Here is a 19861-nt window from a genome sequence, read left to right on the forward strand (position 1 = left end):
ATGTTTGAAACAATTCTTGGTAGTAAAATTAAAGACTTGTTTACACAAAAATCATTCACTACTATAAGCAAAAGTTACGATTTATTTTTTGATAACCATGGTGTCTCTAGGCTAGTTTGTGCGCATTTCGACTAGTTCTATCAAAGATAGGCCAAATAAGAAGAAATCATCTACTAGTATTTTTTGTTTTTACTGAAATTTGAATTTTTTGAGATCTCATGATTCTCAACTCACTTCATTGATCATTAGACCATATTTTTCGTATGTCAAATTGTATAATTGAAAAAAAAATATCATAGTTCTTATTTATGATTATACAGAACATAGGAGGATTGTAACAACTCAGTTGATTGGCTTTCTAACTACCCCAACTTAGTATAAAAAATAGAGTTAAATTATCACTGATTAATTTAAGAGATACGTCTTAATGCTTACGAGACCAAATATGTGTATACACATTCATTTAGGGCTGTCTAGCCTTGAATTTTCGTTTATAGGTGATTCTTCTTTATTTGCTGACATATATTCCAATCGATTTATAAAATCCTTATTTAACCTTCCTCTTCTTCATCATCATTTTTCTTCATTTCTTCACCAATATTACTTATTTTTTTTCAATTTATACAAAATCATCAATATTTTGAGATAAAGAATAAGAATCCTAACTCTTTTTGGCAAATCATTAACGATGTTTAAACTATTACAAAATTGTGGCTTAGTAGTGAAATATTCCTAATTTTACTCGGAATTATTGACACACGGTGAGAGAAAATAGTGGAATATTTTTTCACGTGGCAATTTTTTTTTTTTAAGTAAGAGTGTAATACACACACCATCACATATTACTTGAGGTGTGATTCTCAAACTTGAGTGATCGTTTAGGTGTGTTTCTCACATTCCCAATAATTATGTATGGAACTAAAAAAAATAAAAAATTGAGGTGTGTATTTAACTCTTCACTCTAATTATTTTTATATTTCACAACACAATATTTTTAGTGTGATTTTTATAAGTGAGATCTAATAAAAATGAATGTACATAAACTTTATTCCTACTTTAAATCAAATTTATTGATTTTTCTGTTGAGAAGTTTGGCTAAAAAAAATCATTTCAAAATAGACTTAAAAAAACCAAGAGTAAAAATTTATGATGAAAAAATTGTGGGGGAGTAAAGTATTGACAACATAAACGAGAAAACGATCAAAATGATGTCACACCCCAAACTTAAGGGGCACAAATGGCACCTAATGCCAAAATTAGGCCTAAGCCGACCCTGCTAACCATTTGCTTACAGCGTATGACAGCCACACACAGTTAAGAAAATAAACAAGTATATCTCGGCTTAAAAATAAGTCATCGACCGGCAAGCCCCTTATCAAAAGCTCTGCAAGGAAAACAACTACTCTCAACAGTTTATATTAAGCAATAACCGGCTAGCATACCGTCGAGACTACCACGGTATCTAGGAAAGCATAAACGCTATGTGGGCCATCAAAACCACCATGATCTCTATACAGAAACTGAAAATAGGAATTAATATAAACAATATGCCAAGAAACTATCAAACATTAATCGACTAGAAAGCAAGGCCAACATGGCCAATAACGTGACAAACAACCCAACACACTAGTCTGCAAGCCTCTACGAATATAACACTTGGACGGGACAAGGCCCCGGCCTACACAAAATCTTTAAAAAGAAGAATAAGCAAACCTCTGGATCTCTGGCACCCCTGGAAGAAAGGAGTCAACAAATATGCTTGATAGGTGGTTGGGTTATTCGACAGGTCTCTTTTGTCGTCGCTTAGGACCTGGAAGCATGAATGCAACGCCACCAAGCAAGGGGTGTCAGTATAAAATAATGTACCGAGTATGTAAGGTAAACTGAAAGCTGAAACTGAAGTATAAAAACTAAATGGAAAGGGCTAGGATGAGACCGAAGTATAATACCGTAGCTCCCTATAACATAAAAATATAAGCACGTAAAAAGCAATAACCTAACCTGGTCCCCACAAGCCCAGTAGATACAAACAACACACAATCCCTATAGGTCCTAATATGCGCAAACAATCGCTAAATATCCATATTAGCCCCCTTACCTGGATCATAATGTTAATATGATATGAATTGTCTTAATGTACATGTGCCATGAATCAACGCAAATCTGAGGCTCTTTGGTACAATACATATATGTTGCTCCGTAGGTGTGCCATGAATCAAAGTGAATCTGAGGCTCTGTGGTACAATAAAAATATGTTACCCCGTAGGTACAACCTACTTGGCCTGTAGGCACGGTCTATCCGACCCGTAGGCTCGGTCCATCCGGCCCAAAGGCTCAGTCTACCCGTCCCGTAGGCTCGGTATAAAAATCAATTTGTATGCTCAAGAACCCTGCAATGTCAAATGCCTACTTAGGCCAACAATAAAACATCACAACAATAACAATTAATCATAATTAATCAAAATAGAATCATAACCACCTTTTTTAGGCTATTAAGTAAGGAGTAGAGTGTCGCCGATAGACATTATATCATATGGGCATAGCCAACTCAATAGGACAGGGCTACATGTCAACTAATGATAATACACTGGTCATAACAAGCTTAGGCCATTAGGATCATACCAGAAGATAAATAATAGCCTTAACATATCTTTCAACCAATGTCCAAAAGCTTTCTCTATGATGTTTGGCCAACCAAAGTGACGCAATAACGGAAAAATCAACAAGGTTGTAAGAACGAACCATAAGTAGTTAATAAGACGCTAATGCCACACTCATGACCAGAAAAGTCCAACCCATAAAATGAGGTCGAAAACAACAATAATCAGCAGTTAAATCCATCGAAGACATTCCAACAACGTCTCGAAGGAGCACAAGCTCCCGAGGCAACATAACTAGGTGTACTTCACGCCATTCAATCCAACAACCATTGTACGCGACTCCAATAAGAATCAAACCAACCCCCAATAACCTCCAGCACCTTAAAACTATCAATAAACAACAATAACAACGAAATCAAATAAGACAAAGGGGCTGCCCACAACCACAATACCGAAAACACCACCACGTGGCTCAAAAATCGATATATATAATACTACGACATGGAACTATGAAGGATGGTTGCAAAAATAAGATTACCTCAACCAAAATGTCTGAAATAATAATACTAAGATTCTTCCTCTTTGCAGCTACAACAATCGGAATCCAAATCAATAAGAAAATTATACCACAACGCGATCTGGAGAAACTTTCGTTAAACTTCTAAGGTGAAATAATCATCACCCATGGAGGATTTAGTAGCATGAGTTTTGATTTTTTTGGATTTTTTGATCAGTTGTAATGGGAAAAATGAAGGAGATGGGTGTATTTAAAGAATAACCGACTAAGGGTCTGGTGGGACCCACTTCGAGGTGTCTGCTTGCGCAGTTTCACGAAAACTTGCATATCTCTCAATTCTGAAGTTGTATTGATGAATGGTTTAGCGCATTGGAAACTAGACTTGTAGACCTTCGATTTGATAGGCCATTGATATTCTAGCTCTTTATATATTCCGAGAAAATTGCCGAGACATCTGACCCTAAATTACAGAGAATTCCTTAATGACATTTACAAAAACTTTTGCCGACTTTTATTTTGCAACTTCCTTGAACTTAAAACTTAACATACAAACATTTAATTTGCACTCAAAATAACTCATTTAACATTCTTCCTAATATGGTAGGTAGTCTTAGACTTATTCCAAAAGTACGAGTTAATTCCAATGTTCAAACGGGCGGGTGTCACAAATGATCCTTGATGTATAAGGATTGTTATCTTGCTCCTTGATATATTTCACTTGAAATGGTCCTTAGTGTATAACAAAACGTGTTCAATTTGATCATTTACCATAAACCTAAAAAAATTATCCAAAAAAAAACTGTTAAAAGTTGTCTTCTTTAACAGTTCAAAAGAAAGAGTTTCTTTTTTTTATTGTCCACCCAATGTTCGGAGCCACATTGCAGCCCCAACTAAATTCAGATCACACACACTGTAAGACTCATTCGGAGGTGGCACTCCCAACAACATTTTATCCATATCCAAGATTTGAAAGAGTTACATAAATTCTAACACAATTTTCTCTATTTTTCTTAACATTATTCATTACTTTCTCTTTATTAAATTATTACTATAATCTTCAAAGTCACTAGAAAAAACAATGACAAACTAAATTCACTTTTTGAGACATTTTTGGCTCAAAAGACTTCATTTTTCTTCTCCTTAAGACCTGCTCCTTGCAAATCAAGAGAATTCAAAAGCCAATTAATCAAAGGAAAACTTTCAAAAATAGCAAACATTAGACATTCTACGGTTATAGTTTTTGCTTAATTACAAGTAATTAAAAAATATCAGGGGATGAGGAAGGAAAGAGGCGAGCGAGATCCAAGAGAAAGAGGAGAGAGTGTATTTTTCGCGAATTTTGGAGAGAAAAAAACACAAATACAAACTGATTTGTGTCAAAATGAATACATATTAATAGGAGAGAGGCGATCAAGAGAGAGAGGGGGGGAGGAGAGGAGAGAGAGGCGAGCGAGATCGAGAAAGGGAGGAGAGAGATTGTATTTTGTATTTATTTTGCATTATATATATTCTATATTTAATTTGTATCAATTGTATTCGAGATACAACAAATTATATTTTGTATTTATTTTGCATTGTATTCTTTATTTATGTTTTAACAATTGTATTCGAAATACAAATCATACAATTGTATTCATCCTCTCTTTGATTGGATACAAATACATTTGACAGAGAGAAGGAATGCATAATGTATTCGTATGAATACAAATACAATTGATACAAAATACAATTTTTTCAATACAATTGAAATAAAATACAAAACTCTTGCAAATATTTGATTGAATACAATTGATACATAATACATTTGAATGAATTTCTTCTTATTGTCATGAGAGAGGGGGAGGGGGGGTGGGGGGGAGACGCAAGGGAGAGAGGGGAAGGGTTTGCTATAAAAACAACATATTGCTCTTTTATAATATTTTTAAACTAAAGCTATTTTCCATAAAAAGTAATTAATTTTTCCTAGTTCCATAATTTTACCTTAGTCAAATCCCAACATCTTAAATTTGCAAATATTGGGTAGTTTTACGCTACCATAGGCGCTTTGAATTTCTTTGGAGATTCTCCTAACGAGTAAGGAAAGGAGACTTTAAATTGATATTTAAATGAAGGAATTCGTCCTGGTGTGCTGCTTCCTTTCCTGTTATGACTGCGGGAAAGTGAACATTGTAAAAGTACTTATTTGGTTGGCAGGAACAAGATTTCTGACTCCAAACCTATCCTATTCGAAATTTTCAGCTTTAACTGAGACTCAGGCAAGCTTTGTTTCGAAACCTTCTGAGGTCATGCAACTGCAAAAACTGCTACTTTGCTTCATGAAGCCGCAATGAGGATTCAAAGTTACCAAACTTCAATCAAAAACCGAAATTAAGAAAGTGAAATTTCTTAAAGAGTTTTACTATGAAAAAACTAAAAGTGTCTTTAATAATAATTTAGGATAGAGAAAATAGCAAATTTTGTGTGGAAGAAAATGATGTTAGATTTCATAGAGCTCTTTTTTTGAAGCTAATAAAAAAATTTGATAGATTTTGTCAATTATGTGAGGTTCACAGTTAAATTTAATATATAAAAAAATTTGACAAGTATATTAGGTTTAGAAGAAAAAACCAAAATGAACATCATTTGCTATATATTTACGACCATGTCAATCAAGTGAAATATATTAAGGACTATTATGAAGCAACCCTTATACATCAAGGACCATTTTGATTGTTTTCTCTAACATAAACTAATGCTATGTTTGATCGACAGTATTAAGTAATCTCCCCGTCTTGATTTATGTAATACATTTTGTTGTTCGAGAATCAATTTAACTAATCTTCAAAGTTGAATTAGACTAAATCAACTTAATATTTTAAAATTAAAATTTATAGATTCAAGAACTATTCGAAAAGTATTGCAAGTTGCACTTCTTTCTCATACCAATTTAGTTTTTTTTTTAAAAACATTTCAGAATTCACGTAATTTGAATTTCAAAAAATGAAAATTATAACATAAATTGAATCAAAGGGAGCAATACGGTAAGTATTGCAGTAGTTTGTACATTAATTTATGTAGGATAAAATATGAGATAAGAATATTAGCATCTACGTAAATTAACATATTTTAATACGAAAATATCCTTAAGAGAAGGTGTGAGGTTAGCTAAGATGGGTATGGAAAGGTAGCGGCAGAACAAATAAGTATTGAAGAGGTGATATGACAAGACCTAACACACCTGCAACTTATCAAGGATATGACCTTAACTAAGAGGATATGGAGGTCAGAATAAGAGAAGAAAATTAATGGTTTTGTCGAATGTTGTCTAATTTTTCTCACCATTCGTATTATAACCACCTTTTTATTATCTTATTCATTCATTTGCTTCGTTAATGTATTTTTTTGTTGTTTACGAATTTTCTCAATAATACATGATTTCGCCTACAATGTTTCCTTTTCATACTTGCTTAGAGTTGTTCTACTCGAGTCAAGAGCCTCTCAAAAAGAGTCTATTTGCCTTCATAAGATAAAGACAACCCTTTCCCGTCCCACTTGTGCGATTTCACAAGATTATATTATTGTTTGTTGTCAATTGTTGCATAACACTAGAATTATTGCTCAACAATTCCTTCACTACTATAATTAATCCATGCACTATAATCTCCGCATAACTAGCATGTGAACCAAATGACCTAGGAGCCAACCTTGATTTCTATAACATACTCGCTATAACCCCACAAGTGAAATTTTGAGAGATAGGATGAACACAAACCTTACCCCTACCTTTGTAGGGTAGAGAAGATTGTTTCTTGTAGACCCTCGTTTCAAAAGTGTAATCAAAATAGAATTGAAAGAAATGAACAATAGACCTTTCTAGTCCGTCCCTTCCCCAAACCCCGTGCATAGCAAGACCTAAAAAAGCATCGAGCTGCCGGAAGGGAGAACCAAAATGTTACCGCAAAGAATTGGGAGGGTCGAAGAACTTCACATTACATTACATCCATGGTATAAACCACAATAACTTAGAAGAGAAGTTCTATAGAAACCTTCAAATGAAAAAGAATTGCCATGATGCCATGGTTCTGTATTAAAGTTGAATGTGAAAATTTACAACCCAAAAGCTAGAAACAAATATTACTTACTGTCTACAACTTAAACTACTAGGCAATATATCCTAAATCCTATCCCAAGAAGAAGTCCATGAGATCTATCATTTACATTTTCTAAGCAAAGAATCTACAGAGACTGATCTAAGTCTCATTCTCATTTGGGTGTAATCCACTAAAATCCAACCCCTGCACAAGGTAACCAATAGCTATAAAAAAAAATGGATCATATGAATCTTTGAAGATATTCTCATAAATCATCTTTTTTAGTAAGGTCATCTTTTTTTGTCAATACTATGGAACCTAAGAACCAACGCCGCAATTGTATATGCTGCTGAACCAGTTTTCAAATTAAAAAAAATTAAGATAGCCCAAGCCGCAATTAAACATCAGCTTACTGCAAAAATGGGATGCCGATTAAATCTTGAAAAGGTACTCCAGGTCCTCCACAGTTAGACGAGTCTGTCGGCTACCAGTCTCATCCTCTCCAAACGCAGAGGCAACCATTTCTCTTTTCTTTTGCTGTTAATACCAGTGTTACCACATTAGAATTCTAGAATATAGAGGAAGTGAGAAACCAGCAAAGATGCAGAAAAAGGAAACCACAAACTTGACTTGAACAAATAATGAAACCCAGTGCTGACATCTAAATCCTTCAACAGAAGATCATGACCATCTACGTTTATCATTATATTTATATTGATAGAAACACTTCAGGCATGTTGCTAAATTAAAAATAAAAAGTGAAAAAAGATGAAATCATGTAATACCTGAAGAGCCAAAATACGATCTTCAACTGTATCTTTTACAGTCAACCGCAAAACTGTAACAGGACGGGTCTGTCCAATCCGATGCGCCCTGTCGATTGCTTGATCCTCAGTCGTAGGGTTCCACCAAAGATCCAAGAGAAGAACATGACAAGCTGCAACCATGTTAAGCCCAAGGCTTGCAGCTTTCAGAGACATGATTATGACTGATACCTGGAATGAAGGTTCAAAATTTAGTCCTATGATTTATAGTATAGAAAAGAAACACACTCAGTACCAAGAAGATGGATATCTAACCTCAGGAAGTGTGTTAAAATCTTTGACAGCCTTGTCTCTAGCAAGAACAGACATTGTTCCATCAAGTCTACGGTACTGAATTGAGGAAGTTTTTAGACAAGCTTCAAGTAAATCCAACATCCCCGTCCACTGAGAAAAGACAATTGCCTTCTCTCCAGCTATTGTGGTTGTGTCTTTGGAACTTGAATGCACACTGGATTCTCCTGCATGTTTATCACATGTATTTTCTGAAGGAGAAGCTCCTTCATCGTCTGATCCCGAAAGGCGACCACTAAGAGTGCAAGCCTTAGCTTTAGGCAGAGATTGCAGCACCTGAAGAGCAGCTTTAATCTTTGATGAATCATATGGACTACGAATTGAACTTTCAGCCACATCAGAGCCAGCACAGCCAGGGTTATTTTGCAGCTTGGGTTGATCAGATAGAGAATCGCTTAACATTGCTTTAGTGAAAACTGAAGAACCACTCAGCTGAACTTTGCAAGCAGATACAGGACACTGAGTGTCATCACCGGTTAGATGCTCACTAATACACTGATTGCAAAAGACATGTCCACAAACTGTTACAACAGCATCTTCAGGGGGATCCTACAAAATTGTTACAAAAATGCATAAGGAGGCAAGAAAGAAACAAGAAGATCCATAACAGAGAAATCCAAGACGAGAAGTATAGCTTAATGTCGTAAGAGACAGATCAAATAAGTATAGTTGCTTACAACTAGAAAACTTATAGGCTGAAATCATCATTTTAAAACTGGTGTCACATAGCAAAAGCATCCATGTTGGAACATTTGAGCACTATTTTCCAAACATAACCTATTTCTATTTTGCCTTGAATAGAACAAATCACTTGAGCATTATCAAAGGAAGGCACTGTAACTAGAAATGGCAATAAGTTGTATTAGTTTAGCAAAGAAAGCATCACCATGCGGGGATCCATCCTAAACAACAGGGGAGGACTAAGCAAGGGTCATACTACACCATTAACCTCAAAAGCCGCAGATTCTTAATAGACTGCCCAGCAATACCGAAGATAGAATTGGAGAAAATACAAAAATAGAATACAAACAAAGATATTAAAAATGCTACAATCACAAGGATTGAAACGCATAGCATATAAATGCTGTTACTTAGATCCTGATGTTTTTTTCAAAATAGTCTTGGTCCTGACATTTTTTTTTTTGATAACCGAGAAATCCGTCTGTGACCCGTCCTTTGGACCAATCACAGCCTTCTAAACTCGGTGGATAATGGGACCGCCCCTCTACCCTTCTCCACTTAAATACCGGGCTTCGCTTTGCATGGTGTAGGGATTGAACCTGCGACCTAAGCCACAAATCCTCCACCTTTTGCCACTTGAGCTAGGCCTTATTTTAATAAAGGAGAAATTCCTGAGTGCCAGTGGCGCACGGTTCGCAACTCAATTAATAATGAGCCCCTCTCTGTACGCTTATCCACTTAAATGCCAGCTCCTCTACCCTTCTCCGCTTAAATACAGCAAATCCATTTAAGTGACATAACAATTGAAAGAATTACACATGGAAGTTGAGCAGTAAAAAACCTCTTTTCTAGGTGGGGGTCAGATTCAATGCTTAAACTGAACCATCAATGCATTTAACAGAGAATCAGTGCTTGTGCACATAATCTTCCAAGATGTATCCTAGCTAATATAGAAACTGGCAACGCTTTAAATATCTGAAAATTTTAGTTTAAAAACTCCAATTGTTTAGATCACACTTCCTTCAAATTAGAAGAGGATGCATGACATTTAAAAAGACCACCTAAACTATGAAGTTCCAAAATAAGCAGCAGCAACAAGAAAGGACTAATAAGATCGATATAAACATATATTAAAGAACACTTAAATGATAACATACACTGCATATGCCGCAAATTGCTAAAGAAGCTTCCAAGCAATTCAAAAGGTCAGCTAATTTCTCTCGTGGTAATTTCTTGGCCTCCTCAATAGATGATCTCCAAACAGAACCGGAGTTGGAGCCTCCAACAAGAAGAGGGTGATCACAAGCTTGTCTCAGTCGTAGAAGCATCAAGAGTATGTTCACATAATTTTGTTTGACAGTCCCAGCAGCAGCATATTCCTGAATAGTCCAGAATTTGCTATGTTAAAAGAAGAGAAGAATTCAAAGCCAAAGTTCTCGAAATCCAATATAAAATACATCTAAACATACAGCAAACTGAGCACGTGATTGAGCTTCAAGTCTGCAGTAGAATTCTCGTTCCTCATCCGTAAATTCAACTTTTCTCAGTACAATGTGTTTCTCTGGAAGGTTGATAATGGGTTTTCCATCAATACATGTACCTAGATCAGATAATGACTGTGTTAGCTCTCAATTTAGGAATCAATGACTTGTGTGCTTAAATTGATAAGCCAGATATGCAAACAGTAAAACAGCCAAAGTGGAAAATGATTCAGAAAAACAAGTCGAGTTTGTTGTGTTCATTACTTGCAAGCACCTCATGAATACAAACAGCTAACAGGCAAATGACTTTTAGCACATAATTTGAAAATTTAAGCACACAGCCAAAACAAATTCAACAAAGCTGCATGTCTGAACGTTTGTACGTAATATATTAAAGAAACAACAATAATTGGGCCCAGATGAGCCAAATTGACCACATGTTCCTTTTCTCTTTGACATAGGGAACAAAAAGAGGGGAAAAAGAGGAACTTTGGAATTGTTTTAGAAAAATAAGCATAATTTCAAGAACGAAACTGCACAATAGAGAGGAGCGCAAATAGGGGAATAGAGGACTAACATATACTACAAACAAATGGTGAAATACACTAAGGAATCATACTATAACATATTAGAAGCAATGCTGTCTGAATGGTATATAGCTTATAGGGGTAAGTACATGCAAAAGTTATTATTCTCACCTTTAGTGCGACGAAGCATAACAGTCTTAAGCACGGCCTGCAGCTTTCTGTACCCAGTTGTTGGGTGTCTTTGGATTGGAACCTTGATTGTGGAGCAGAATTGTTTGTACACTGCATATGGGTCATATTTGAGGAATCTGAAGTAACTGTAAAGGTCATCAACTGCATTTTGGATAGGTGTCCCTGATAAACACCATCTACGTTTAGCTCGGAGACCCCAACAAGCCCTAGCTACTTGGGTTCTGTAATTCTTGATGCTTTGTGCCTCATCCAGCACGACCCTATACCATCCCACCCTGGCAAGAGGGCGTGCAGTGGCTTCAAGCAATTCCTTGTCCACCTCTTTTTTCGCCTTTGATGAACTTTTCTTTGAGTTCGAAGGAGTTTTTCTCTTTTTACTAGAAGGTAATTCATGAGTTCCTTTTCCTGTCTCGTCATCGTCTTCTCCAACAGGCTGCTTAGGGACCTCCATGCTTACGATTGAATATGTTGTGACCACCACATCATACTTTGCTAGTTCAATAGGGTCCTTTGTTCTACCACTACCATGGTATACTAGAACAGAGAGATTTGCTTTGTTTGTTACCTTATTGTGCAACTCATCAGACCACTGACGGAGGACACTGGTAGGACAAACGACAAGGGTACCAGCAGCTGGCCTCCCTTTTGCATGCAAAGAAGTTTTACAGCCCATGCCAGAATTTTCATCAACTTGACAAGAATCGGCACCCTGCTTTGACTTGTCAAACTCAGATAAAACATCATCATCATCTAAATTCAATGTCTCCGTTTTAGTTTGTCTGGTGATGGCTGTAGAAAGTCTTGAAGATGGAGACCTTTCTTTGAGTATAAGTGCAATTGTTGATATAGTTTTTCCAAGTCCCTAAAAAAAAAGACGATCATTAAGAGAGAATGACTAGTCGGAAGGCAATGTTTATCATGTCAACAGATCAAAATTTGGCAAATTAAAAGCGTCAAAAGATAACCTGATCATCAGCAAGTATCCCACCACAACAGGGTACAGCAGCTTTTTCCTTCTTAACCATCCATGATAAAGCAATGCGCTGTGCATAAATAGAATGACTGTCATTAGATAATTCTTCACATAAATTCAATATATAATACGTTTATCTCTTGTTTTTTTGCAAGTGTAGATTCTCCTTCAGATGGAGGAAGAAGCACTAGAGAAACTAAATAGTCTGCAATATGTGGCTGCTAGCCTATGATGCATGTCTGACGCAAGGAAATTTGCAAAGAAGGGGATGAATATTTGCAGCAGATGCTACTTATTAAAAGGAGGAAGAGTATAGGAGCCATCTTTCTTGTACTGCACAAGAAACTATGGGATCTGTTTTTCCACCTTTTTAACTTGTCTTTTGTCGTGCCTTCTCACAGTGATGAAAAGACTGTTGGCTTCTTGGAGGGATGACTAAAGCATACAGTGCCACAATGGGTCTGCTGGGTTTTTGCGGGGCAAAAAAAACTCCAGGTGATTTGATGGGATAATAGTTTCTATGCAGTTGCTAAAGTTCAAACGTCTTTGCTTTTTGGCTTTTGGGGATTGACACAGGTTGTAAAAGATGGAAACAGCATGTTAGATTTCATAAACTCACTACAGGAATAGAGCTAAGTAGTAGATAGGAATCTCTCATTTTGTTTTTGCATAGGAATTTCCCTGACCATTTTAATGCTCTACTGTTTATATTAATAGTATCCTTAGACCTTAGTTATCAATTTAAAAACAAAAAGTTGAACAATTCAGGAAATACACAATATAATCAACCAATAGAATAGTTCAGAGAATTCCCATATCATTGATGGATTTGTCAGGCATATAAGTTGTGTTTTTTATAGCTAATGATATTATTTTAGTAAAAAATTATTTCTCTCAATTCCCAGGCAATTGCACCAAAAATTCAAGTAGACCCACTTAGAACAATATTGATGATCTCCCATCTTGATTGATAAATTTCAGGTACATGCTGCACTTAGAAAACTGAATGTTGTATTCCTATAAAGATAAAACCATGAAACAATACTCAACCTGGTGTCTCAAAAGAGGAACAGCCAAAAGACCATCAGGTGGACTTTCTTCTGATCTCGGCTGAGAAAGATCCTGCAACAGGTATCACAGCATTAGTCTGATCAAAATTTACTTCTTAAGGTGAAAATAATACAAATTTGTTACAGGTTCAAAGGGCCCCATGCAGTGTCAACATTTTCCAGCAAAAAGAAGTATAAACACAGACATCTTTGAAAAGTCAGGAGAAGAAATTTCCTGTTTTAATCATGCACATACACAGCAAACCATAAATTCAACAGCAGAAAAGTGCAGAATCCAACATATCCCTTGAATTAATCATGCTTAAAGGATTTCAACTCCTTCTTTGAAACTAATAAGACTATTACCAACAAAGATACACGAGAAGAAATCATTCAAAGGGGTGAAAATAGCCAGAGAAATAGTTACGGAATAGATAATAATTTTGAAAAAGGGTCACTAACATGACAACATTTCAGAGCACAGTTCTTGCAGCATGTATAGTGACAGTTATTAGACCTCACCTGCAAGGCAACTTGATAAATGACATGCTCATCATTTAATTTCGGCCTCATTTGTCCTACTTCAAACCTCTTTTGTCCCACTTCAGCTGGAGCAAAAGAGTCGGTAATTGTAGTACGTTGTAGAGCGACAAGAGACTTGCCATTAGCACATGGATTCGCCTTTGCAGGTGCACTTATATCCTCGAGAATGCATAGATCATCATCATCCTCACTATGGCTTATTTGATTCAATGAATTTTTCTGAATTCCTTGATGAGTGATTGTAGATAGACGAGAACCATTAACTTTTAAGAACCTGCGTTTTTCCCCCTTCTCTAATTTTGCACAACCGAACTGTTGCTTCATTGAAGTTGATGACAATGAGAGAGATTGTTCTCTAACCTTCACATCCGCGAGGTGATCATGAGGAACCAGAATGTTTTTTTCTGAAGAAGTTTCTTCAAAACTATCAAGGTGATAAGGCCTATTATATTGAAGTACACCATTTTCATCCTTTGGATACACCAAAAGATCACCATTTTCATCCTTTGGATACACCAAAAGATCATTACTTGAAAGGGAAGTTACAGGAGCAGGACAAAATGAATTTGCGAGCTCAGAAACTGTAGGTTTATCAGCACCACCTAGCAGTTCATTTTTCTCATTACTTCTGCAAAACTGCTGGTTTTGAAAAAGGTAACTTGACTGATTGCAAGGCAAAGCCTGAGGAAATATCTTTCCCATATTATTGCTGCCTGTTGATCTGGAGAACAAGTTGCCACTATTTAATAATGTTTGGTTACCACCATTATAATAGGCACTGAAGTTCCCAACACCGAAATTTGGAGTCATATGACACTCAGGAGCCTGCTGAACTCCTTCACCTGCTCTTGTTGTCCAATTCCCACATGCTATTCCAGTATCTGAGTCAGCAATCCCAGATGTATGGTCCAATTGTTCATCCATTACATTTAGCATCTTATCATTGTGAGACAGCATTTCAAAATTAAGGTTATTTGGTGCAACCTGCTTCAAGTAAGAATATGTATGGGAAGGTTGTGCATAATTATCCCAATTTCCAGGCAAAGCATCAGAACTCTGACATAAACCAAGTCTAGCATAGTATTGATCGTCCGAAGATACAGCTACTTCCATGCTTGATGTTTCTTCTGCAGCTAATGTTCCTGAGCTTTTGAACTTGTTCTCTGCAGCTGATTGGCTTAGCAGCAACCCTAAAATGTCAATTATGTTCTCAAAGAAATTAAAAACAAAAATGAGTAAATAAAAAATTCCAACAGAAAAGAACCTACAAGCAAAGTTGATAATAACAGAAAGGCCAACTATAAAGAAGGTCAACATACATTCAGAGCAAGATTCCTGCTCTGGAGAACCAGTGTTAATAATGAGTTTCACATATTGTATAGCTGATATCCGTATACAATTTATTATATCATTGATATGATCAGTATTAACAGCAAAGCTAAAACAGCCACAACTAGTGGACTTCTAAGTTTGAGTTCCCTTACTTTCTTGCTGGACATTAGATGAAGTACTCTGAGAGATGTTATCCCTGTCACTGAACCATTCATTGTCCTGACCAAGTGCCCAATCAGTCAGGCTTCCATACAAATTATGTACTGGAGAGCATCTATCTAATTGAAATCCAAGCTTTCTGCCATCAACAATTGAATTCCCTGCAGAATCAGATGAGCCATCGGAAACACCAGTCCTTGTATCTGAAACTTCTGAGTTAGACGAAGGGGAAACTCCAATGTGTCCAAGAAATTGAGCCCTTGAAGCTGAAGATCTCTCCAAATCTGAATAACCTACATAAAAATAGCATAGAGATCAAGAATCAAATATCATGATGAGTAATAAGCAACATAATCTCATAACAAATTAATAACAACATCAAATTCCTGAAGTATCCAAGCAGGGATATCAACTAACCTTGTCCCATGTCATTTTGCAATAAAACCTCCGGCATACTCTGCAAATCGATACTCAAATATTAAAATAATTGACAAACTGGGGTAAGAATTGTAAGACCAAATTATTCACATGATCCAATGACAGACTGCCTACAATATGTATTCCCAGCCTGGAGATAGAAAGCAAAGAAGACTTGGAAGTATATGCTTTTACATAACCATTTCGTTTTTGTTTTTTGACTTTATGACCCTGGTGGCCCGATTTCATTCATTAAGCTTTTTGTCAACTTATTTTAGAGTACATAGTAAAAAACAGAATTTATCTAACATCTCACATCAACTTTAATTGTGCTTGGCCCAGGTCCAACACCTCTTGGACACATTAATGGAACCAGTTGCCCAGTACTTATTCAACAAGCCATTGAAATTTACAAGGTGTGTTGTCTAGAAGTTTTAGTAATCCTTGAGAGTAATATTGATCATCTTGACAAACCCATTACTAAAGCATAGTACCACATATCTCTATTTTCTATAACTAAATATTCACTGAACTTCAACTGTGTTAAGTATTTTCATTTGTTCAATTTACTCAAAGACAGCTACAGATTGTTTCTATCAACATGTCCTTTATCTGTGAAAGACTTAAATCATACTACTTGAGTATTTCCATTTGTTCAATTTACTCAAACACATGTATAAATTCATTCAACCAACATGTCCTTTATTTGTGAAAACTTGCGGACTCCGTGTTTCTCTTTGAAGAGCCACGGATCTTGCAAATGACCCCATCCACACTCTCACATAGAGGAAAAGGGGGGGAAAAGTAAGAAAAGAACATGAATATACTCAATACTTATAGACTAAAATAAATATAGAACATTATACTCTAAGAAAAACTCAATTTATACAGATGAAAGCACGCTAAAATGTCAAAATGGTTTCAACTGAACAAAGTCTTTCTTTATAAGATACGGCCATCACCAAGGTCTTTCTTTATATTTCTTTCTCCTTCAATGTAACATATCATAATATCTATGCTGCTTGAATGACCTTTTTTGTGTGTGTGCTTTTTTTGAATGATATATCTTGGAATTTTCAAGAAAAAGTATTATGGTTATACAATGACTCTCAATGATTAAATTGCAAAAATATCCTTTCAATCAATTCTTCCTTATGTCATCTCTTGTTCCACTTTATCTCATTGTGGATATCAATCAAACTTCGAATGTGAAAATTATTACTCTCTTCCAAGCCCCAATGGGGAAACCAATATTAACCAACACTGAGATCCCTCTCCGGTACTTCGATGGGACCACCAGTGTTGTTAAAAGCACTAAAGAGCTCGCTTTAAGCGAGAAGCAAAGCGACAAGTTGTCGCTCTAATTCCTTGAAGCGAGGCGATAGTAAAGAAGCGAGAAAAAGCACACGCTCAAATGAGATAAGTGCCAACTAGGGTTTTTTTTTAATTTCTGTAAAAATACTTACGCAGGTTTTTCCAATTATTTTCTCTCCTTGGGCGATTGTTGCAACAGGTTAGTTCTCTTCTTCTCCTCTTTTTCTCGACTTCTCTTCGGTTTCCTGCAGTGCTGCGTATGTTTCGTTTCTTCTCTTTCTGGTAACTAGGGTTTTTTTCCTTCAATTTTCTGTTTGTAATGCTACTTAAGTAGCGTTACTCTGTTCTTTTTTCTTCTGATTTGAGGATCTTGTTGAAGAATAGGATTTTGCTCCCTTTGTGATTTGGTTAAGCATTTGTTTTATATGTTAATTGTTATGACTTGAGAGGATTATTGACTATCTACTTGCTTTTTAATCTAAGAACTGAAATATTTTGCTTAATATGTTACCTCTATTGAGTTCTTTATTATTTATCTATGCATATTTAATATTTTTTTATTTTTTATACTAAATAGCGCTTTATTTGGAAAAAGTGTGTGCTTCACTTCACACCTCTCGCTTCACTTCACAGAAGCGAGCCCTCGTCAATTTTCTCTGCTTCTCGCTTCCCAAAACACTGGGGACCACAAGAATGAAAGAAATGAGTCCCTATTATATACCTAATAGCTGGGCATTCAAAGACCCAAGACGTAACATATAGTAATTAGTTATAGACGTCTAGAACTCAAACTCACTATAAATGCACATTTAGATGCTCAAAGCAAAAACTTAATAAACTCCGAGAACTTAAAAACATAAGAAAGAGTTAATGATTTTAAACGAAAAAATCAATTGGAACTCATATGGAATATAGAGTCAACAACAAATAAAGAAAAAGAAGGAAAAGAAGAAGCAAAATATAAAAAGAAAAAAAGAGAACTAATATCCTGCAAGGATGTAAGCTTATTAAATGCAAAAAAAAACAAAATAGTTCACTACAAGTGTAGCAGGCTGGGCTCGATCTCGTTCCCTGTTGGCAGAAAATACAGCCCTCAGCCAGTGGCACCAAATGATCATTTGTCAGTGTGAGTGCCACTTTATATATTTTTCCATATTTATCATACATATATATACATAGTCCCAACTGAGGTGTGTGGATGCCGTGGCACCCCCTCCCTCAATAGATCCGCCCCTGCACGCATCTCTAGTAACTAATGAATCTAGCTAATTATTTGCAAGATCATGAGTCAGTCATGATCCTATGCAGAAAAATAACGACAATAAGGTGCACTTGGATTCTTTCAAGATGACACCTGTTGAAATTTGTACACAAAATTGACATTTCACTGTTCACATCTTAAAGTACAAAATTCTTTTATTTGAAGGTCTTTTCGCAAGACTCTTCTTTCTTCCAGATGTTGAACTTTTTATTTCTACAAAAATTATCTCATAACATGGCGCAGGTATATTGTATTCCAGTACAAACACATAAAATAATCACTACAATGATTATATATTGTCGTTATATCATATCTTTTCCATTCCACTTGGCAATCTAGTCAATTTAGCTAAGATCTCTATCCAGGAAACTAATGCAACACAACGAGGAAAGAAATGCAAAAGCACCAATTGTCCTTACCACCATAATAAAACAAGTGATTACGAGTTCCACATGTCTTTACATCTTCTCTCTCTTAATAAATGAATAAACTCTTAATTCAAGTGAGCCCAAACAAAAGTCATGTGTCATTACGCGTAAAGATAGACCTAATTCTATCAAGTATCCAAATAGAGAAAAGTGGCATTCCTTTTAGGACAAACTAAATAGGGAATTGTGAGGGAGTAATAATAAATATATATAAACAATTGTTTCCAAACTCAAATGACAAATCTCTGAGTCCTTAGTTACTCTATTTCCACACAAAATCCAATATACTATGATCCCAACATGCAATGCTCAATTATATAATTGTCCCATCTAAAACCTTAAACTGTGTCCCCTTCTTTGTACATACTCCCTCCCCATCCATTCTTACTACTTATTCCATATTGATTTAGCATACCCCTTAAAAATCCCTAAATAGAAGGATAATTTTACTACATCACCCTTCGAATATAATAAACTCAATACTCTCGGAAACTACTATAGTTAATAACAAGTGTAAATTACAAACTAAACAACTCTCGAAAATGACTATAGTTAATAACAAGTGTAAATTACAAACTAAACAATAAATTATCTCTTGATTTTCCAAACTGAGCTTGCAAAAATCTAGATCAAAAGCAAACTGGAAAACCCTAAATCTTTTAAGAACTGCATGTCTACTAACAACCCACTAAATGAATCATCATCACTTAGATTACCATGCTAAAAAGTTCATAATTTTGAGTAAAAATTAAACTTTACCTGCTGAGCAGGAGGATCCGATTTCTCTTCAATAATGCTCAGCAAATCATCTATATCCATACTTGGCCCATCAAAATTTAGATCAAAATCAACCGACGGATCTTCCGATGATAACCAATACTCTGACGCCTTGTCCGCCATCATCATCTCAACAAAAGAAAAAACTCAATTCCCCACCAAAGCACACCTCAAAATCCTATAAATTCAAGAATCCCTCACCAAGAAGACCTCCACACCGTTTTTCATTAAAAAAAACACCAAAATACCCAATTCTTATCGGTTTATTGCGATTCAAGAAACCCCAAAAACTACTGAAATCAAATCTATGGAATTTTTGCTCTTCCAAGAAGTTTCTGAGGAACGCGACTTTTCAATTTTTTTATATTTTTTTGAGGTTTTTGTAGGAATTTTGTTCGATAAGAAAGAAGGGAAAGTGTTGAATA

The 19861-nt window shown here is 35.6% G+C and overlaps 1 protein-coding gene across 3 annotated transcripts; it reads right to left on the reverse strand.

Annotated features, from left to right (window-relative positions):
- Positions 1-7115: 7115 nt before the first annotated feature.
- LOC102606384 (putative SWI/SNF-related matrix-associated actin-dependent regulator of chromatin subfamily A member 3-like 1) lies at positions 7116-19861 on the reverse strand. 3 transcript variants are annotated; one of them, XM_006343193.2, is made up of 13 exons: positions 19419-19861; positions 15657-15696; positions 15233-15532; positions 14265-14938; positions 13728-14231; positions 13207-13278; positions 12149-12226; positions 11163-12045; positions 10453-10583; positions 10141-10362; positions 8267-8851; positions 7973-8182; positions 7116-7724 (listed from the first exon to the last, which is right to left on the reverse strand). In XM_006343193.2, exons 1-13 carry the CDS (start codon positions 19563-19565, stop codon positions 7620-7622), a joined length of 3951 nt encoding a protein of 1316 aa, XP_006343255.1. In that variant the 5' UTR covers positions 19566-19861; the 3' UTR covers positions 7116-7619. The 3 variants fall into 3 exon arrangements, with proteins under 3 accessions (XP_006343255.1, XP_006343253.1, XP_006343254.1); XM_006343192.2 differs by having other exon boundaries at positions 7131-7391; positions 7601-7724; positions 13728-14938; XM_006343191.2 differs by having other exon boundaries at positions 13728-14938.

This window comes from Solanum tuberosum, unplaced genomic scaffold, assembly GCF_000226075.1.
Source record: "Solanum tuberosum cultivar DM 1-3 516 R44 unplaced genomic scaffold, SolTub_3.0 scf00039, whole genome shotgun sequence".
Lineage (NCBI taxonomy): Eukaryota > Viridiplantae > Streptophyta > Magnoliopsida > Solanales > Solanaceae > Solanum > Solanum tuberosum.

Coding starts and splice junctions, on each gene's coding strand:
- LOC102606384 (XM_006343191.2), bottom strand. CDS start 19,565: ATGATGATGGCGGACAAGGCGTCAGAGTATTGGTTATCATCGGAAGAT. Junction 12,046..12,148: donor GGATACTTGCTGATGATCAG/GTTATCTTTTGA, acceptor CTTTTTTTTTAG/GGACTTGGAAAAACTATATC. Junction 10,363..10,452: donor AATCACGTGCTCAGTTTGCT/GTATGTTTAGAT, acceptor TGGACTATTCAG/GAATATGCTGCTGCTGGGAC.